The sequence below is a fragment of the Aegilops tauschii genome, chromosome 1, assembly GCF_002575655.3.
Source record: "Aegilops tauschii subsp. strangulata cultivar AL8/78 chromosome 1, Aet v6.0, whole genome shotgun sequence".
NCBI classification, from domain to species: domain Eukaryota; kingdom Viridiplantae; phylum Streptophyta; class Magnoliopsida; order Poales; family Poaceae; genus Aegilops; species Aegilops tauschii.
The window spans coordinates 6,743,323-6,765,504 of NC_053035.3; the positions used below are offsets into that span (position 1 = coordinate 6,743,323).

The 22,182-nt window shown below is 50.2% G+C and overlaps 1 protein-coding gene across 1 annotated transcript; it reads left to right on the top strand.

The window, feature by feature from the left end:
- The first annotated feature begins 17,465 nt into the window (after positions 1-17,465).
- On the top strand, positions 17,466-18,936 carry LOC109745977 (acetylserotonin O-methyltransferase 1-like). The gene is made up of 2 exons (XM_020305095.3): positions 17,466-18,316; positions 18,510-18,936. The coding sequence occupies exons 1-2, from the start codon at positions 17,522-17,524 to the stop codon at positions 18,801-18,803; spliced, it is 1,089 nt and encodes a 362-aa protein (XP_020160684.1). The 5' UTR covers positions 17,466-17,521; the 3' UTR covers positions 18,804-18,936.
- The last annotated feature ends 3,246 nt before the right edge of the window (positions 18,937-22,182 follow it).

Sequence of the window (22,182 nt, forward strand, 5' to 3'; positions counted from 1 at the left end):
CGCAGATTGTCTTCGGCATTGCAAGGCGGGTTCCTCCTCCGAATATTCCATAGAAGATTTTGAACACAAGGATAGTGTCCGGCTCTGCAAAACAAATTCCACATACCACCATAGAGAGAATAATATTTCCACAAATCTAATCTACTGACACATTCTGCAGCATGACATCACACCATGGCCCGGTCATTATTCGGACCGTTTTTCTTAACCAGCCACTGCACATATCGCGAGGCGGTTTTCTTGGCACGTCTTGTCGAAGCAGAGATCGTGTCCCCCTATCACGGGATTGTCATCAATACGGGTGTGGGTAACCTAACCGCGCCATCAATTACAGCGCTTGGGGAATAAGCGAGTTTACCAGGCAGGTGGGGAGGCGCATAGTTCCTTCCGCCCTTATAAAGAGACAAGGATTCATCTTTTTCACCCACGCCCTCTTCCTCCTTGCTCATCCGTTCTTGCGCACTTGAGCTCCAACACCCAAGTTCGCATTCTCTATTCAAACCACTCCAAGCATGTCCGGAGCGGGAGGCAGGTGGATGGTCTCCTCCGTTACGAAGGAGGACATCACAAGGCTACGGGGAGCCGGATACCTGGCCGCGGATATCGCGCACCGGCTACCAGATGCGGGGCAGATCGTCCCTACTCCAGAACCCCATGAGAGGGTGATATTTCTTACCCACTTTGTCCACGGACTGGGATTTCCCCTCCACCCGTTTGTCCGCGGGCTCATGTTCTACTACGGGCTGGACTATCACGATCTGGCCCCCAATTTCATCCTCAACATCTCGGCGTTTATCGTCGTGTGCGAGGCCTTCCTCCGCATCAAGCCCCACTTCGGCCTGTGGCTGAAGACCTTCAACGTTAAACCGAAGGTGGTGGCCGGCCAGCAAGCGGAGTGCGGAGGCGCCATGGTGGGCAAAATGCCCAACGTCACCTGGCTAGAAGGCTCCAATGTGGAGACCGTAAAGGGGTGGCAATCGGGGTGGTTCTACATCACCGAGCCGCGCGACACCAACTGGGTGGCGGCCCCCGAATTTTGATCCGGAATCCCCATGCGGCTCACCTCCTAGAAAGAGAAGGGCCTATCCTGGGGTTCCTCGGTAGAGCTGACCGGACCCCAGACCTGCGTCAAAAACATGATGAGCAAGAAAATCAAGCTTGTCAACGTGGTCCAAGTCATGCTCTTCCGCCCGATCCTCCCGTGTCAAAGACGGGCATTCAATTTGTGGGAGTTCGACCCGGCCGAGCACCAGACGCTGCGAGAGCTCTTCGACACGGCGCACAAGGACGTCTGGAAGGTGATGTTCAAGGGCGCTGAGGTACCTCCTCCCCTTACCAAGGACCGCGGACTCAGCGCAAAGTGCCCTGCCAATCCGGTATGTCTTTTATATCTCATAATATGTTCTTTTCCCCAGTATAACCACACACGGGATCTAAGCCCCCACGCCATTTAACAGGACTGGGTAGCGACAGCGGAGCAGATCGATTGTCCAGCCCCCCTGCCTGAAGATCCAGCGGATGCTCTCCTAACGGAGATCCTGGTTTCGGCGCCTTATGAGGTGCCGGAGAAGAAGGCCACGGGGACCAGGAAGGGTCTCCGGCGCAAGGTTATATCGGACTCATCGTCCGAAAACACCGAGGCGCACTCCTCCCACGAAAACGGGGAGGAAGAGGAAAGTTCTCCCCCCCAGCCAGGGGGGACAGGACAAGGAAGGCTGCCCCATCAGGGGAGGCCGAAGGGTCCAAGAAGGGAAGGACCCTCCTCCCGGACTGCTCCACAAAGGCCGCTTTTAGCGACGAGGAGTGGTTACCCAGGGACAAGCCCCTGGCAAAGTCGTGAGTATCCGGATACCATAATAATTCTTGGTACGTCTTATTGTACTGTTTCTTATCACGCCGCGCATGATTATGCAGTCCGTCCCGAGCCCATATCAACGTATCTTCGTCGGATGATTCTTTGGGCCCGTCAGATATGAATAGCGATTCACTCCCGACTGCCTCCTCCCCCCGCCCTACGGACGACGCCGAGGTGTTGTCTCAAAGGGAACTAAACCAAGGGGAGACAGTTCCGGAGGCGCCCCAAGGCGACATTCCAGGCGCTAGGCGCACGAGGGGCAAGACTCCCCTGGGCCCTAACACCGGGGGCAGTAAGTCTAGCCCCAAGCCGAATACGGCGCCGGAACCTCCAGTGGTTCCGGATTCTGTCAGGCAACCCCTCGCTAAGGGGGGTAAGCCGTCTGTGCCGATGGCCTCTGTCCATCCAGAGGCATCGGACAACTTGCTAGAAGTGCTTCGCGGCGCTTCCATTGACGAAGAGCACCGCACTATTATGAGTGCGGTAGTTAAGAAGGTTCAGTCCGCTAAGAGCGGACTGACTGAAGCCTGTGCCAACCTCCTAACCGGCTTTGAGGTAAGTAATCAAATTGTAAGAAAATGTTACAGCATAGACAGTAGCCCCTGATGCTCTGTTTGGCGTTCGCGGAGAAAGGCCGAATAGAGGATCAAATAATAATCGCAGGAGTCTAATCAGAATGTGTCTATGTGAATAAGCGGGCTTCACTGCTGGCCGCCGCCGCTCGTACTGCGGAGGTCACCGCACTGAAGCGGGACCTTGAGCGGTCCAAGGAAGAGCTCGGCCTTACCAAGAGGCAGCTCGAAGAGAACAAAGGTAAGTGACACCCCGTCTGAATATTGGTAAAGAAAAATTTGGTTTTGGAATAATAGGATCCTCATGAATTTTGCTAGGGGCCACGACCGAAGTGGCGGCCCTGCAGAAGGCGCTATCTGAGGCCGAAGACAAAGCGGCCAAGGAGCACATCGAGCGAGAGAAGCAAGAGGCCCGAGTAGGCGAGGTGCAGCAAGAGCTCCAGGCTCTCGTCAAGAAACACGAGTCCTTGGAGCTTGACTCTATGACGCAAGGGTCCGAGCTTGCGAAGGCCCTCGAAAGCGCACAACATGCCAAGGCCAAAGCCCAAAAGGCCCTCCAGGAAATTTAGGCGGTTAAGAAGATAGCGGCGGGTAAGGCATTCATTATGCAAAGCAAGCATGTGAAGGAAACTTTCTTTTTACTTACCCGAGTTCGGAGTTCTCCAGAAGCGTTCGCAGATCTACCCCGCAGTGTGTCGGATGCCACGGAGTTCTACCGGGCCGAGGAGGGGAGCTCGGCGGAGAAGTTGTTCTGGTCTCAGTATACTGGGACCGAACATCCAATGCCCTTGAGCGACCAGTTGAAGCAACTGGTCGAGCTTCACAAGGCGGCCGAACAGGCCATGAAGGGTCTTATGGTCTGGATGTGGCATGGCGACCCCTGCCTGGTAGCTACTTCGGTCTGGTGAGGCGGCTTGTGAATGCCTGCACACGGTTTGAAGTCATAAAGCGGTCCGTCTGCATTGAGGGTGCGCGCAGGGCTTTTGCCCGGGCGAAGGTGCACAGGGCGAAGCTGGACGCCGAAAAGCTGGTGAAGGAAGGGCCGCCGGAGGGCAAGGAGCATCGCCACCCCGAAAAGTATTATGACAGTGTCCTGAAGGGTGCTCGCCTTGTGGCGGAGGAATGTGCTAAGGATGTAATATTTGAATGAATGTACTCATGTGATCCTGTAATATGAAACGAGTTCATTTGCGTATGCAATGCTTGTTAATTTAAAATATTACCTTCTGTGCGGCCGTTTATAAAATCTGAGAGTTGGCCAGTCGTCGGCTTCTGCCCCCATGTAACTAGTACTAAGGTGTTCGGGGTAAACCTGAGCACTCTTTATCCCAATTTTGGGTCCTTCGAAGGAGGTGTTTAGCACAATGAACCAGGCAATCGGACTATAAAGCTTTATCACTCTCACTTAGCCATAGAAGTCTACAATTTTAAATTTTGGCGAAGCCCCTAGTATTCCGAAGGCCGAATTTGGGACACTATATACGCCTAAGTCGGGCAAGCCGACTCCTTGCCCGAAGCGGAAAGAGACTTTAAGGACTTGAGACCTCTCGAACAGCGACCAGCTCTCGCCTCATTATGACAGTCAGTTTTCGGCTTTCTCTACTGAGGTGCTCGTCCGGAAGAACCGGGACACAATCGCAGTAGTTCTCCCAAGGCTACCTTAGCCGATATTGCGGAACGTAAGGTACCAAAACATGGGAGCCGGGCAAACCCAACTATTGACCCAAGACATGATTCGGAGCTGGTGCATATAATTCTATAAGTTCGGGGTGCCGCACTGTCGAAAGTGTTCGGACTTCTCACACTGTATTATGGGGTATACTAAAGCCCCTGGCGCACTGGTCATACCAGGATGTACGGGTGCAATTTGTCGTAAATAAGCAGACAAGGAAAAAAAAGAAAGGGGAATGCAATAATAGACTAACGATATGCATTGTTATTAAATAATACGTCAAAGCGACGGATACAAGTAGTGCAATAAGCAAAAAATAGGACTATTTGACATGTCCTATCCAAGGGCAAGCTGCGTATGGGTATGTAAAACAGGTATTTCGATCGTTATCAGAGACCACCTAGGGATTCCCTTGTACGTCAGAGCGTCTTGCTTCCTTGGTATTTCCTTACCGCGATGGGTCCAACAATTAGATTGCCGAAAAGGGCTTCCAGAGAGTAAGGTCCTGAAAGAGAGAAAATGATAAAGGTATATGGCCCCTAGGGCGGTTGAGCCACCTTGTGGGACGTGCCGTAGCTGTGCCTCCGCCTATGCCCATGGTATCTTGAGTGCGTAGTTATGTACGCGCGGCGCAAATTTCGCCACTTGACTGGGACTAGGACGGAGGCCGAATTGCTAGGCGAGCTCAAAACGTGCATGGCGATCCTCCTGCGGGGTACCCCGGACTCGCTTGAAGGTGTCCGGGGTCTTTTTCGCCGAATTGGCGGTTTGCCTATTAAGGCTGCTTTGCGCTTCTGCTGCGAGGGCTGCAGTGTGCTCCTCCGTGCGGAGCGAGCGCTCTGTGTTTCCATTAACTGTTATAACCCCGCGTGGTCCTGGCATTTTGAGTTTGAGGTATGCATAATGCGGTACCGCATTGAATCTGGGAAATGCGGTTCGTCCGAGCAGTGCGTGATAGCCGCTGCGAAAGGGGACGATGCCGAAGATTAACTCCTCGCGTCGAAAATTGTCCGGAGATCCGAAGACCACTTCCAGTGTGATTGAGTCCGTGCAACAGGCCTCTACACCTGGGATTACACCTTCAAAGGTGGTTTTGGTGGGTTTGATCCTCGAGGGGTCTATGCCCATTTTGCACACTGTATCCTGATAGAGCAGGTTCAGGCTGCTGCCACCGTCCATAAGGACGCGAGTGAGGTGAAATCCGTCAATGATGGGGTCAAGGACCAATGCGGCAGATCCGCCATGACGGATACTAGTGGGGTGGTCCCTGCGATCGAAGGTGATCGGACAAGAGGACCATGGGTTCAACTTTGGGGCGACTGGCTCCATAGCATAGACGTCCCTTAGTGCACGCTTCCGTTCCCTCTTGGGAATATGGGTTGCGTATATCATGTTCACCGTTTTCACTTGTGGAGGGAACCTCTTCTGTCCTCCAATGTTCGGCGGCCGAGGCTCCTCCTCGTCGTCGCTATGGAGCCCCTTGTCCTTGTTTTTGGCATTTAACTTGTCGGCCTGCTTGAATACCCAGCATTCTCTGTTGGTGTGATTGGCTGGCTTATCGGGGGTGCCATGAATTTTAACGAGCAATCGAGTATACGGTCCAAACTGGACGGGACCGGATTGCTTGTTTTGAACGGCTTCTTCCGCTGACCGGATTTAGAGCCACTGAATCCGGCATTGACTGTCGTGTCTTCGGCGTTGTCGCCGTTGTTGTGGCGCTTGTGTCTGTTGCGACGTGGTCTGCCAATAGTATCTTTGGCGTCTGAATTGCCGGGATTTCTTGATGTGCTGTTGCTGCGAGCTAGCCAGCTGTCCTCGCCCGCGCAAAAGCGGGTCATGAGTGTCGTGAGGGCTGCCATGGACTTCGGCTTCTCTTGGCCGCGGTGTCAGGCGAGCCACTCGTCCCGGATGTTATGTTTAAATGCCGCTAAGGCCTCGGCATCCGGACAGTCGACAATTTGGTTCTTTTTAGTTAGGAACCGAGTCCAGAATTTCCTGGCCGATTCCCCTGGCTGTTGGGTTATGTGGCTCAAGACATCAGCATCTGGTGGTCGCACATAAGTGCCCTAGAAGTTGTCAAGGAATGCGTCTTCCAAATTCTCCCAACTGCCAATGGAGTTTGCTGGCAGGCTATTCAGCCAATGTCGAGCTGGTCCTTTGAGTTTTAGTGGGAGGTACTTGATAGCATGTAGATCGTCATCGCGGGCCATGTGGATGTGGACGAGGAAATCCTCGATCCATACCGCGGGGTCTGTTGTACCATCATATGACTCAATGTTCACGGGTTTGAATCCTTCTAGGAATTCATGATCCATTACTTCATCGGTGAAGCATAGTGGGTGTGCAGCGCCTCTGTGCCGGGCTATGTCACGACGCAGTTCATACGAGTCTTGTCTGCTGTATTCGGCCCCGCCGGATTTGCTTTTAGTGTATCCGGCATGACGATCATCATCACACATTGGGGCGCGACCCCGTGATCCGTAGATCGATCTTGTTTGTCCTGCTCTGTTTTCCTATACGTCTCGCAGGTCCCGCGTGTTGCCCCAGGCCTTGGTATTTATGTTTGAATGGCGGCGGGGTGCGGGCTGGACTTCGGGCTGATATGCCCCTCTGTCTCGGCCACGAGGTGGCCGATCAGCCGCATCATACGCTGGTGATGTAGGTTTTAATGCTTCCTCCTCGATTTGGGGTAGCAACCTGCTTTGGGTAACTCTTGGTTGGGCGCTCGAGTTCGTATTCCTCTACCTCCAGGACTTCAGTCCATCTATCCGCTAGCAGATATTGATCAGCTCGAAGCTGTTGTTGCTTTTTCTTCAGGCTGTTTGTTGTGGCTATAAGCCGACGCTTGAAGCGCTCCTGCTCGACGGGATCCTCAGGCACGATAAATTCTTCGTCGCCGAGGCTCACCTCGTCTTCGGAGAGAGGCATGTAATTGTCATCCTCTGATTCTCCGTCTGCTGCCTATTCCGGAGGGCTAGCTTGTTCATCCTCTCGCTCGAGGTCTGGCTGGAGGGGATTGTCGTCGTCTTTGGCACTATCCGGAGCGTTATTGTCTCTTGTGCCGGTATCGCTGCTTTTGCTATGGCGGGACTTAGAGCGGCGCCGCTGACGTCGGTGCTTGGGTTGCTTCTTGGAGGGATTATCCTCGGTTGTCTTATCGCCGTCGCCTTCTTTGGGGGTGTCCACCATGTATATATCATATGATGAGGTGGCAGTCCAGCGCCCTGTGGGCGGTGGTTCCTGTTCGTCTCCTGTATCGTCGTCCATACCGTCGATGTCTTCGGAGCCGAAATCGAGCATGTCGGTTAAATCGTCGACAGTGGCTACTAAGTGGCTGGTGGGTGGGGAGCGAATTTCTTCGTCGTCCGCATCCCATTCTAGCCAGACATAGTTCGGCCAAGGGTCTCCTGACAAGGAGAGAGACCTCAATGAGTTCAGCACGTCGCCCAGTGGTGAGTGCTGAAAGATATCCGCGGAGGAAAACTCCATAATCGGTGCCCAATCAGATTCGATAGGCACATACGCAGGCGGCTCAGAGCCCGTGGCCGGGGATGAATCCAGGTGTCCGGCGACACAGGTCTCATAGGAGGTGAAGTCAGTATTCGGCTCTATCGCCACTCAGTGTGTGGCCTCCGAGGCGGGGTCCATCCACCCGTCCTCGGACGGCGCAATCGACTCCGGATCTAGGGCCGGAGTAGCCATGGGTGTGATCTCCCGAACACCGTCCGGCGGCAGAGCTAAGTCGTGCTCGTCGTGACTGTGCGGCGCACCTGACATGGGCTCGAATCCGTCAAAGATAAAGTCTCCGCGGATGTTGGCACTGTAGTTTAAATTTCCAAACCTGACCTGACAGCCAGGGGCGTAGCTCTCGATCTGCTCCAGATGGCCAAGCGAGTTGGCCCACAGTACGAAGCCGCCGAATACAAAGATCTGTCCGGGGAGGAAAACCTCACCCTGGATCGCATCGTTGGCGATGATTGAAGGAGCCATCAAGCCTTTATCGCGACGGCAGAGTGGAACTCTCAATGAAAGCACCAATGTCGGTGTCAAAACCGGCGGATCTCGGGTAGGGGGTCCTGAACTGTGCGTCTAAGGCGGATGGTAACAGGAGGCGGGGGACACGATGTTTACCCAGGTTCGGGCCCTCTCGATGGAGGTAATACCCTACTTCCTGCTTGATTGATCTTGATGATATGAGTATTACAAGAGTTGATCTACCACGAGATCGTAGAGGGTAAACCTTAGAAGCTAGCCTATGGTATGATTGTTGTTGTCCTAGGGACTAAACCCTCCGGTTTATATAGACACAGGAGGGGGCTAGGGTTACACAGAGTCGGTTACAAGGGAGGAGATCTACATATCCGGATTGCCAAGCTTGCCTTCCACGCCAAGGAGAGTCCCATCCGGACACGGGACGGAGTCTTCAATCTTGTGTCTTCATAGTCTAACAGTCCGGCTAAAGTATATAGTCTGGCTGTCCGAGGACCCCCTAATCCAGGACTCCCTCAGGGTATCCCTCACCGGTGGCCATCTTCATCATCCCGGCGCTCTCCATGACGAAGAGGGAGTAGTTCACCCTCGGGGCTGAGGGTATGTACCAGTAGCTATGTGTTTGATCTCTCTCTCTCTCTCGTGTTCTTGATTCAGCACGATCTTGATGTATCATGAGCTTTGCTATTATAGTTGGATCTTATGATGCTTCTCCCCCTCTACTCTCTTGTAATGGATTGAGTTCTCCCTTTGAAGTTATCTTATCGGATTGAGTCTTTAAGGATTTGAGAACACTTGATGTATGTCTTGTCGTGCTTATCTATGGTGACAATGGGATATCACGTGATCCACTTGATGTATGTTTTGGTGATCAACTTGCGGGTTCCGCCCATGAACCTATGCATAGGGGTTGGCACACGTTTTCGTCTTGACTCTCTGGTAGAAACTTTGGGGCACTCTTTGAAATACTTTGTGTTGGTTGAATAGATGAATCTGAGATTGTGTGATGCATATCGTATAATCATGCCCACGGATACTTGAGGTGACAATGGAGTATCTAGGTGACATTAGGGTTTTGGTTGATTTGTGTCTTAAGGTGTTATTCTAGTACGAACTCTATGATAGATTGAACGGAAAGAATAGCTTCATGTTATTTTACTACGGACTCTTGAATAGATCGATCAGAAAGGATAACTTTGAGGTGGTCTCGTACCCTACCATAATCTCTTCGTTTGTTCTCCGCTATTAGTTACTTTGGAGTGACTCTTTGTTGCATGTCGAGGGATAGTTATATGATCCAATTATGTTATTATTGTTGAGAGAACTTGCACTAGTGAAAGTATGAACTCTAGGCCCTGTTTCCTAGCATTGCAATACCATTTACGCTCACTTTTATTATTAGTTACCTTGCTGTTTTTATATTTTCAGATTACAAAAACCTATATATACCATCCATATTGCACTTGTATCACCATCTCTTCGCCGAATTAGTGCACCTATACAATTTACCATTGTATTGGGTGTGTTGGGGACACAAGAGACTCTTTGTTATTTGGTTGCAGGGTTGTTTGAGAGAGACTATCTTCATCCTACGCCTCCCACGGATTGATAAACCTTAGGTCATCCACTTGAAAGAAATTTGCTACTGTCCTACAAAGCTCTGCACTTGGAGGCCCAACAACGTCTACAAGAAGAAGGTTTTGTAGTAGACATCAGGGGGAGGGGGGTGAAACCGCCCCGCCGCCGCCGTCCCCGAGCGCGGCGCGGCTTCGCTGGCCGGCCCTCCGGCGGCAGCGATGCGGGGGGAGGGGGGCACTGGCGGAGGAAGGCTACCGGTGGCGATGAAGGTTTCCCCCGTATCGCCTGTTGCGGGCGACGCGGGGGCAGGGTTGACCAGCTCGAGGATTTCGGCTGAGCTGTAGAACGTATGAAATATTGAAGGAAAACAAAAACATGAGAATCAACAGATATTGGAGAAGTTGGTACAGAGTGGTACATGGAAAGGAAATTTTACTTTTACTGGAGGTTGAATGAAGTTATGTTTACACCTTCCATTTCACTTTGTGGGCACTCCGAAGTTGCAAAGAAAAAATATATAAAATATCATCATTCGTACGCATTTATATGCAGGTAATGAAAATGGCTCCACCTAATTATAAGATTATTAAGCACTTTTAGTACCCGGGAGTCCCTGGTACTGTGAAGATGATATTAAGACTAATTAATGGACATGGATTTGTTCTGATCACACAAAGATAGTTCAAACACCCATCCGCTTACTTGCTTGCATTTCAAAAGATTGATAACCACATTTCATCATTTTTCCCCACTTCTCCACCTTGCTGGTGATATATATCCAGCTTCCGCATATATGATATTTTTCACTCTAGCACTTTCAGCTTCTTTTTGAAATGAAGAGTACTTTTCTTGCTGATGCAGCAACAATAGTAAGTCAGAGCTTTCTTAGGCCTTGTACAATGTAAGGTGCTTAGGAGAGGTGCTTTGAGAAATAAACTAGGCTTTCCTTAAGCACCGATACTTATTTGTACAGGATACTTTATTAATTTTTCTCACAAGATCTTACAAAGTCATACAACAGTAAGACTAAAGCCGCCGTCTAAGCAACAAACTGTCGCTACACCTATCCAGTTGATGAAGGGACGCAGATAGCCTGGGCCTAATACCAAACAGACATCGCATCCAAGCCTAACATCTAAGACCTGAGACCCCAACCTAGCCACTTGCCGGGTCTGGGGCACACACTGGTCCGGCGTGCTCTCAGAGGCCGCCGCCGCCAACTGCCACCGCTCCATCTTCAGAATTGTACTGATGCATCAACCTTACTCGGTCTAGCTATCGTCGACGCCACCACTGCGCCCAGCGGCACCTCCTCCCTGCCCGCAAACAACTGAGCACATCGCGGTCGCCACTGATACACCTCAGCACCATGCTGCCAAGTACCACCAGCTGACACAGCTTGAAGTCCTTGGAAGATCTTTCATGCGTAGCACCTGCCGACCAAGTATGACAAAGTGTAGCACCTGTCGGTCAGGCATGACTTGACATCTCCACCGAAGCTCCGTGCAAGACGAAGCCGCTCCACCTCCTGCCTCTGACTTCCAGCGCTGCTCCACAAACGATGCTCCCAAGAGAGAAACGAGACAGCGGTGCCACAATCGTCCGATCTGGAACACCAGATCCTAGAGTTTCCCGTGGAGCAGCACGAGTGGGTCGACAGTAGTTACACGATGATGCCTCCATCAAGGTAACGACGAGAACGCCGCCATCGCCTACCGTCGGCTCGATTTTCACCGGCAACCATGTCTCCCCTACTCGCAGTCGGGACTAGATGATGGATCTCGAGATCCGATCACCAAGCCTCTGGCCGGCCATCTCTGGAAGAAGATGACCACCACGTCCACCAGCGTCACCACGCCGGGCACGCGTTGCCGCCGGCACCCCCATGGTGCCTAGAGGCCGACAAGCCCCGACGAACACCACGCCTCGCCAGCCGCCATAGCCCAGGCCCAAGCACCACCAGATCCAGATCAGATCGGGGTCAAGGGCCCCAAGCCGCAGCCGTCGCGGAGGCAGCACCACTAGACGGTGCCCTGCCCTCCACCCCGCTGTAGGATCGAGTCATCGCCGGAGCTCCGCCACGCCACGCCGCCAAGACGCCGCCGGAAGAACTCGCGCCGCCGCTAGGGGAGAGAGAGACGCGCCAGGGAGAGGCCCCGCCGCTGGCACTGCCTTGGCTTTGCCCGGCTGTGTCCCTCGGCGGCGGCGAGGGGGGAGGGAGGGTGGAGGAGGGCCGGCGGCGGAGGGGGCTAGGGTTCCCCCGAGTCGCCTCAGAGAGGGACGCAGGCGACGGGGTGAGAAAACTGAGAGAGTGGATATGGCCTTTACTCGAGCTCATGGGGTGGCCCGACTGCTGGTGAGTGTTCTCGATATTGAGTTCGTGCCTGATGTGGTTAAGTGGACATATAGGGGACAGATTTTCAACCTCGAGATTGAGTTTGAGGATGCCGCTCTCTTCGCTGAGGCTATCAATGGGACTGATGTAGATATGCACGAGGGTGATGACAGCTCGGGTGCTAAGGAGGCACCGGTTGATGATGTTGGACGAGAGTTGTCCAACTAATCGGGGCCCGTTCCTCAGACGCCCAGGGACGGGACGGCACCATCCTCTTCGGTGCCTATGAGTTCTCTGAGATTTGGGTCGTTTGAGCCAGCTTCTGCTCCTCCCAGACTCTGGAGTGACCGGGTGGAGTCCGATGACGTGTTTGAGCGCACGCTACCTACCCTGGATTTTGTTGCTGCTGATAGTCCCGTGCTTGGAGGTTTGGAGGGGATTATCTCTGTGCAGACCTCGGTAAGGGGAGGGGAGGCGGAGCTTGGGCAGGTGGCCCCTCTTTCCCCCGCTCTCCCTGCGGTGTCACCTCGGGAGACGGAGTCGACTATGGAGGCTGTCCCTAGGGGAGGGAGTCCATGGCAGGTGGCCTCGGCTCCTTCTTCTCTTCTCGCGGTGCCGGAGCTGCAGATGGCGGTTGTGCTTAGGGGAGGCGGTCCAGGGCAGGTGGCCTCGGCCCCCTCTTCACCTCTGGCGGCTAGGGAGGCCACACCCCCTATGGCGCCGGAGACCTCTTCTAGCCAGAGGGCTGGGGCGGGAGGAGCGTACGGGCAGGCGGCCCACGCGCTTCCCTCTCCCGGTGCGCCAACGTCCCAGGGCCTCGGTTCGAGGCGGACGTCAGTGGGGCCGGGGAGGTCCCCGCCGCTGCCCCCGGCAGCTCCCGCCGACTCTTCGAGGTGTGCAGCTTCGCGGTGTGCTGGGGGTGAGGCCGGTGGCTTTACTCCGAGCGGGGTCACTCGGGAGGAGGTCATCGCCTTTGGAGGGATTCTAGATCCTGTCTCTGCGGGGCGACGGATGAGCTGTCGTCTCTAGGATCATCCGGAGGTTGATGACATGCAGCAGCGGTGCGCCATGAGGGCGGCCAAGCTTCGTGACATTGAGGTCACTACTGGTATGTCGGTCAACACTTCTAATTCCATTCTGCATTTTTCTAATAATGAGATTATTAATAATTCAAATCAATTGGGAGTTTCACTAGGTAGTAATGATAGTGAAATTTCTAACTTTGTAAATGATATCCTGGATTTGGAAGCGGAACGCGCTTTAGAAATGATTCAAAACTTAGCAGCGGTTAAACCCATGAATGATGCAGATATCGATGCGTTGGGGGTCAGGGTGCTCGATAATTTTTGTGCAGATCTTGCACCATCCATTCCTGAGTCAGAGGAAGAGGATAACACTTTTGAGGCTGCCGTAGATCGATCCATGGAGCCCGGTTGTGAGGACTGGGTGGAGGATCAAAACAAACCTAAACGCAAGTGGAAGCGGAAGATCTACCCTGCTTCGGCGGTGCGTAGGAGTGCTAGGATCCGTACTATTAAAACACTTCATGATGAAATATGAAAGGAATCTTTTGGAATAGCAGAGGTCTGAAAGACTTGGCTAAAAGAAGGTTTCTTGCAGATGCGTCTATCGAGCATAGGTTGGATTTTATCACTCTCTCGGAAACTGGTAGAGATAATTTTTCGCCCCAGTTTCTCAGTACTTTATCGGGAGGTGTTGATTTCAATTGGCACTGCCTGCCTCCGAGAGGAAGATCGGGTGGGATCTTACTTGGAGTGAGATGCGATTCGCTAGAAGTCTGAAGTGTAGTGATGGGAGATTTCACAATTAAGTTCCGGGTTAGGTCGAAAGCCAACGGGTTTAATTGGGCTCTGATGGCAGTTATGCTCCCGCGCAGCCCGATCTCAAACCAGAGTTCTTGGCGGATCTTGTTCAAATTTGCGGCTCTGAGCAGCTCCCAATCCTGGATGGGGGTGATTTCAACATCATTAGGAGGAGAGAGGAAAAGAATAATGATAATTTCGACGGCAGGTGGTCGTTTATGTTTAATACCATTATTGAAAGCTTGGATCCTAGAGAGATAGAGCTTTCGGGTAGAAAATTCACCTGGGCTAATACTTTGCCAAATCCGACGTTTGAGAAGCTGGATCGAGTCCTAGTGAGCGTCGAATGGGAACAGATATTTCCTTTGGTAACGGTCCAGGCTCTTTCGCGTGGTATTTCTGACCACACGCCTTTATTTGTGGACTCTGGTGAGCCAACCCACATGGGGAACAAAAACTCCTTTTCTTTCGAGCTGGCATGGTTTGAACGAGAAGGCTTCTTGGATATGATAGCCAGGGAATGGGCTAAGGATGCAGGAGGTAGGACTTCGATTGAGCGCTGACAGAATAAGATAAGGCACTTGAGAAGTTTCTTGCGTGGGTGGGCTAAGCATCTTAGTGGGGTTTATAAGGTCGAAAAGGAAAGGCTCCTTACACTTATTCAGTCTCTAGATTTAAAAGCCGAGTCCACAATTTTGCAAGCCACAGAGCTTCATGATAAACTGGAGGCGGAGATGAGATTGAAAGAGCTTCTCCGTGAAGAGGAATTAAAGTGGGCGCTGCGGGCTAAGGTTCGCAAAGTTGTCCAGGGGGACGCGAATACTCAATTCTTTCACATGATCGCTAATGGCAAGCACAGAAAGAATAGAATCTTTCAGCTTGAACCAAGATGAAGGAACGATTTTAGGACAGGAAAACCTAAAATTATACATAACCGAATACTACAAGCAGTTGTTTGGGCCTCTGGAGGATAATTGTGTATCCCTGGATGAGTCTAGGATTGAGGATGTGCCTCAACTTACTGCTGATGAGAATGATATTTTGATTGCCCCTTTTTCGGGGAAAGAGGTGTTTGAAGCCATTACACAGATGAAAAACAATAAGGCTCCAGGGCCGGATGGATTTCCGGCGGAATTCTATAAAAAGTGTTGGCATATTATTAAGGGGGATTTGCAACCAATGTTCCATGATTTATTCTCTGGACAGCTTCAGTTATTTCACTTGAACTTTGGAATGATAACATTGCTTCCTAAGAAAACAAAGGCTGTGAGAATTGAGCAGTTCAGGCCGATCTGTCTTCTCAAGGTTAGTTTCAAAAATTTCACCAAGGTTGGGACTAATAGGCTCACGCAGACTGCGCATTCTGTGGTGCAGCATTCCCAAACTGCTTTCATGCCGGACAGAAACATCCTAGAAGGGGTTGTGGTCCTTCATGAAACGCTCCACGAAATTCACACGAAAAAACTAGATGGAGTTGTTTTCAAGGTGGATTTCGAGAAAGCGTACGATAAAGTCAAATGGCCTTTCCTTCAACAGGCCTTACATATGAAAGGTTTTGATGAAGCCTGGCGACGCCAGGTAGAATCTTTCACGCAAAAAGGGAGTGTTGGAATTAAAGTGAATGACGACATAGGTCATTATTTCCACACACACATAAGGGCCTGAGACAAGGGGTTCCGATGTCTCCTATTTTGTTCAACATTGTAGTTGATATGTTGGCAATTCTAATAGGAAGGGCTAAGGAGGCTGGTCAGGTGGGTGGCTTGGTGTCTCATCTAGTTGATGGAGGTGTGTCTATCCTACAGTACAGCGAGAAATATGAAGCTGGTGTTATGCTTATTTGAACAATTGACCGGGTTAATGATTAACTTTCACAAAAGCAAATTGTTCTGCTTTGGAAGAGCCAATGAGGAACAAGAGGCTTATAGGCAATTGTTTGGGTGCGAATTGGGGACCTTACCTTTTACGTATTTAGGTATACCAATTCACCATCGTAAGCTGACAAACACAGAATGGAAGTGTATCGAGGATCTCTTTGAGAAGAAACTGAGTTGCTGGAAGGGCAAGCTCATGTCATACGGAGGCCGATTAATTCTGATTAATTTGGTTCTCACGAGTATGCCTATGTTTCTCTTGTCTTTGTTCGAAGTCCCAGTTGGAGTTAGGAAAAGGCTGGACTTCTATCGATCCCGATTCTTCTGGCAGAGCGATGAACTAAAAAGAAAATACAGACTCACCAAAGGGATATTATCTGTCGACCGAAAGACCAAGGGGGTCTTGGCATTGAAAATCTTGAGGTCAAGAACAGATGTCTTCGCAGCATGTGGCTGTCTAAGTTATCTGTAGAGATCGATGCCACATGGGCGCAGATTCTTAGTAGTAAGTATCTTCATTCCAAAACTTTGTCCCAGGTGACAGCGAGGCCGACAGACTCACCTTTTTGGAAAGGGCTTATGATAGTCAAATTAGCCTTTTTTAATAGGACAAAGTTTATTATCGTCAATGGCGCTAGCACGCGATTCTGGGAGGATACTTGGCTCGGAGAGACCCCCTTGCACTTCAATACCCGTCTCTGTATCGTATTGTTCAACGACGTGATGCTTTCGTTGCAACGATACTTCAATCCATCCCCCTTAATATTTAGGTCAGGAGGACGCTAGCCGGTAATCGTTGGGAAGAGTGGCTCCATCTAGTGAGTAGACTGATGGAGGTTCAGCTGTCTCAACAGCCCGATCAATTACGCTGGAAACTTACTAGGTCTGGAGAGTGTACAGTTAAATCAATGTATCTCGATGTGATCAATTCTAGCTCTATTCCTAGTTCCAAATATGTTTCGACAGTCAAAGTTCCATTGAAAATTAAAGTGTTTACGTGGTTTGTACATAAACAAGTCATCTTAACCAAGGACAATTTGGCAAAGCGTAACTGGACAGGACCTACTAAGTGTAGTTTTTGTGATCGGGATGAAACTATCAAACACCTTTTTCTTGATTGCTCGATGGCCAAAGTTCTATGTCGGACAGTCCACATAGCCTTTGACATTACTCCTCCGAGTTCTGTTAGCACGTTATTTGGAACGTGGCTTAATGGGATAGAGTCCGAAACAGCGAGACACATTCGCGTAGGAGTATGTGCTTTATTGTGGGCAGTCTGGAACTGCAGAAATGATTTGGTTTTTAACAGAACAACAAATATTCATTTTTTGCAGGTTATCTTCCGAGCCACTGCGTTGATCCGTACGTGGTCGCTACTCACTCCGACGGAGGCCAGGGAGCGTTTGGTTACTGGATCTATCCGGTGGGAGATGGTAGCACGGGATATCTTCAACCGGTTTGAATGGCGGTCATGTAATAGGATAGGCAATTAGTTTACCTATCTTTCTTATGCCGGCCGATTGTGGCTTTTTGGCTAGTTTGTTATTGGCCCTTTGGCTCTTTATGAGCTTTCCTTTACTTTCGTTTGAGACTTTAAGACCTTGTTAAACCTATTTGCTTTTTTATAAAGTTGGCCGTATGCATCGTTCTGATGCAGAGGCCGGGGAGCCCCCACTTTTCGAAAAAAAAACCTCTTGTTATCTTGTATTCTTGTGTGACAATGCTCGAAGAATATAAAAGGGCTAGGTGGAAAGACCCCCATATCGAAAACTTGCCTACCTACGAGTTTTAGTAGACACAGAGCCTCATTGGATTGTACTAGATGGAGCCTCCAGTGAGAGCTGAAGACGAGGCGATGAGCACGGAGGAGCTGCTCCAAGCCCAGACGGATCTCTACCACCACTCCCTAGCCTACATCAAATCTATGGCGCTCGGTGCCGCCACAGAACTCAGCGTCGCCGACGCCATCCACGGCCGTGGCGGTGCCATCACCTTGTCTGACCTTGCGGCCGCGACCGGCGTCCACCCGACGAAAGTCCAACACTTCGGGCGGCTGATGCGCGCGCTTACCGTCACTGGTGTCTTCACCTCGGAAGAAAAAGAAGGCGGTGGTGGTGCCCTGTACAAGCTCACTCGGATTTCACGCCTCCTTCTCGGAGTCGGCAAGCGTCGGCTCTCCCCGATGGTGCGTATGCTTGTCAGCGAGGTCAGTTTCACTACTCCCATGAGCATCTGCGAGTGGATCACCACTGAGACGCCGGCCAGGGCCATGTTCGAGGCCCATTTTGGCTCTACGCAAAATGGGTTGTGGGAGAAGGACGACGCGTATGGTGCCCCCTTCTACTCAGCAATGGCTGCGGACAGCCGTCTCGTCATGGAGGTTCTGCTGAGAGAGTGCAGCAGCGTCTTTGAGGCCGTTGCCGGCTCACTTGTCGATGTCGGCGGCGGCAGCGGAGGAGTCGTGGCTGCCGCCATTGCCACAGCGTTCCCTCACATCAAGTGCTCCGTGCTGGACCTCCCCAACGTGGTAGCCGCGGCTGACGACACCACCAACGTGCAGTTTGTCTCCGGCGATATGTTTGACTACATTCCACCAGCGGATGCCGTTCTACTCAAGGTACGTACTTACATAGTACTCCCTCCGTAAGGATATATAAGAGCATTTAGATCATTATTATTTTAGTGATTGATCCAAACGCACTTATATTTCTTTACAGAGGGAGTAGCACATACAAATGCAGCAAGCTATCCATTTCTTATATATATAATGAACCAAATTAATCAACCAATCCTTCCTATAAATTTTGTAGTGGATTTTGCATGACTGGGAAGACCAAGACTGCGTCAAGATACTGCGCAAGTGCAGAGAGGCCATCCGCACAAGAGGTGCTGGGGGGAAGGTGATTATAATCGATTTCGTCGTCGGTGCTGGTTCTTGCAAGGAGACGGAGACACAGGTTCTGTTTGATCTTTACATGATGATGGAGAATGGGGCTGAGCGGGACGAGCAAGAGTGGAGCAAGATTTTCTTTGAAGCTGGATTTAGTGACTACAAGATCATGCCAGTCTTAGGCGCTCGTTCACTCATTCAAGTATTCCCATGAATTCTGGCGGTTTGATGTCCAAATGTACTTCCTGTTTCCAAATGTTTGTTTGCTTACACATCAGAATAATGCCTAGGACTATACTATATAGTCTCGACTTTGAATCTGAATAATGAAACTGTTTGTTATCCTACGTGTTGTTTTCGTTCATAATTCATATGCTCACAATGAAATACAGTCTGCTATTTTTGTTTACATTAAATTATACTTTACCTAGCAATATGGTAAACAGGCTCACTTAGCAGAGGCTGGCTTGTTCGCTTATTCGCCGCCCTAGGAATGCGAGCTCCTTGCCGAAATGAAATTCTAGTAGCACTGGTTACTATCGGGTCCTGCATGTTCGTCATTTGTGCAAGTAAACACAATGCATACGAGTACTCTACTGAATTGAACTTTTTTGTATTGTTTTCATTGGACCATCCACTGTATAGTAACAGAGTATTTATTGCACACAGACTATTTTATTCTTTCAACCCATAGTTCATCCACCCACACTTTTAGTCTGATTCTAAAATTTGTAACACTTTTAAATTTTGAACTTGTTCTGAACAAGTAAAATTCCAAATTTGACACCATAATGAAACTTATGTCAAATGTGAGATCATATGAAATGAAACTGAAGTGAACCAATAATAAAAAATGCAAAAATAATTTAATAAACCATAATAAAACTTATATCAAATTTGAGATGAAACATAGACGAATTGTGGATTGAAACAATAACGAAAACAAGCTAAGGGGAATCTATGAATAAATAATGAGAACATGTAAAATTACGATGACACGGAAATGATATCGTATGGAAAATATGCTAAGAGAACACTTTCATTGGCCAGCCCAACCATGAAAGGTAATTTAACAAAATGATATGAAACTTATTTGAAAGCTCGAAAAATAGAAATAAAACCAGAATGAAAATAATAATGAAACATGTAAAAATACGATGAAACACATATGTAAAAATAAGGCCGCGAGATCGTCGTCCTCTGAGTTGGAAGTTTATGGTGAAGGTGACGTGGGCTCCATTGCAGGCGCGCCCGGGGTCTGGTGTGGTTGTGGAACACATATGTGGAGATCATAGTAGCGGTGAATGACGAACGTGAGCGCTCCGAAGAATATGGTGCAGGAAGGAGAAGTCGGTCTGTTAGTGTAGAACCGGCCTTCTGCGATGAAGGTGAGGAAGCCGATGGTTAAGCCGTGAGATTGCCAGCCGTTATTGAGGATCTGATCTAGAGTCGGTCCCCAGCTGACATAGCCCCTTCCTGTGCTAACTGATGGTATGGGAATTTGCGAGTATCCTTTGTAGGGTGGCGAACATGTCCGGAAGTACAAGAAGGGAGTTCGCCAAGGGGGTTTTCCAGATTTGCGCCCTCATGGCGAGGAAATACCTTACGTCCTGCTATTTGTTTTCTATTGATGATGGAGAACGTTGAGCGAGGGGTTACAAGGGACATAAATATGGCCATAGGAGTATAGTCTACGGGAGTAGATTGGAATCGCTACCCCTATCCTCACCTTATATAGGTGACGGGGCTAGGTTTTACATGGCGCCTACATGATCTCACACTGCCATCATCTTGGCTTCCACCCAAGATGGTCTTCTGGCTTCCAGGACCCCCGGGCTGTCTCTTGATGCCAGACCTCCTTCAAGACTTTTGGGCCCGAAGGCCGGCCCACTATTGGGTTCATATCTAGTGTGCCATCCACGTTGTAATGCACCATCACCAACCCCGATTTCTGGGGCCTTAAGAGTGAAGCGATTCCTAATTCTTCTTGGTAACATGCCAAAGTGTTGTGTCCCAAAGGCTCGACTGGGTATTTTCGTCATTGCGGTTGATATGGAGAAGGGGTGGGTCGCATGGAGGCAGAAATGGGTAAATGAAGACAGAAACGAGGGGCTGGCCTGACAGTGGTTCATGTAGACGACGAGCAAGAGCATGTGGCCAATTTTTCCGCAAGCGTTAGAAGCATAGCCATAATTCCAGAAATTTTAGTGGCGGCAACTGAATTTGCCCTATTATAAGAAGGTATTGCCCCACAACGGTGCGCACACGGGTGACCTTCCTCTTGGTCCAATGACAGGTGGGCCATGGACTCGCCGGGGGCCATATTAATGGGACATTGTCTATCGTGCTCTTGTGATTTCTCTCTCGGGTGATGGGCGGGCTAGACCCACCTGTCGGTTTTTTCGGACACCGTTGGGCTGGCTCAGGTGTGCCAGGGGGCCAGGTCAGACTGTGGTGGGCCTAGACCCCGGCGGGTGTGCGTCGTTCAGGATGGCCGGCCACGCGGGTGTGCCATGCTGTTTGATCGCGAGAGCTGGCAAAGCACGGGCACCAGGTTGTTCGGCTTGTGTGAGCGAAACAGGCGACGGTGAGTCTATCGTCCAAGAGACGGGCCGAATATACCGACAGGCGGATCCGGCTTCCTGCTCTTGTGCAATACGATGAGAAAGGGTTCTCGCGGGAGCGCCGAGGCCGCTCCATGAGAGTGGCCCTGCACGCACCCGCGGTCCACCCGTCATGGACCCCCGAGTGCACGTCCACTAGTTGAAAACGGAGTTTTATCACCGGTTCATAAGGGCCTTTAGTGCCGGTTCTGCAACCGGCATTAAAGAGTGGGGACTAAAGGTCCCCCTTTAGTACCGGTTTGGCACGAACCGGCGTAAACGTGCCACCACGTGGCACGAGCCAGGCCTGGGTGCGTGTAGGACATTAGTACCGGTTGGTAACACAACCGGTACTAAATGTTTGGGTGTGTTTTGGTTTTAATTTTTATTTTTCCTTTAGTTTTGTGTTTTCAATTTAATTTAGTGATTGTTTTACATTATAATGAGTTGTTAAATCATTAGGTGAAAGTACCGCAGATTAGTTTCGACTGGATGCATGTGGATCCTAGCTAAGTGATAAAGTATATGCCATATCCATATTACTTAGATCTAAGTAATATGGATATGGCATATAGTTGATCACTTAGCTAGGATCCATCCAGTTGAAACTAATATGCGGTTTTTTTCATAAATGATATAATAACTCATCATCATCATCATCATCATCATCATCATATTAATATAAAAACTCTTGCATCATATCATCACCAACAACAGTATATACTAGCTAGCAAAGATATCATCGAGTTCAACATGGTCATGATATTATAAGCATTCATAACACCACAAAAGCAAATCACTCTTTGAGATTAAGTTCATGACGAAGAACACGGACACGCATGAGAGGACAAGAAGTACTAAGAGCATGATAACTAGCTAAATCACTCCTGCTGCTCTCTCTCAGGTAAAATAGCATAGAACATGTATAGCTCTCCTGATTCATCATATTGGATCATGCAGATGAACCTGTCTCCTAATCGTGGGCTGCGC

Coding starts and splice junctions, on each gene's coding strand:
- LOC109745977 (XM_020305095.3), top strand. CDS start 17,522: ATGGAGCCTCCAGTGAGAGCTGAAGACGAGGCGATGAGCACGGAGGAG. Junction 18,317..18,509: donor CGGATGCCGTTCTACTCAAG/GTACGTACTTAC, acceptor TAAATTTTGTAG/TGGATTTTGCATGACTGGGA.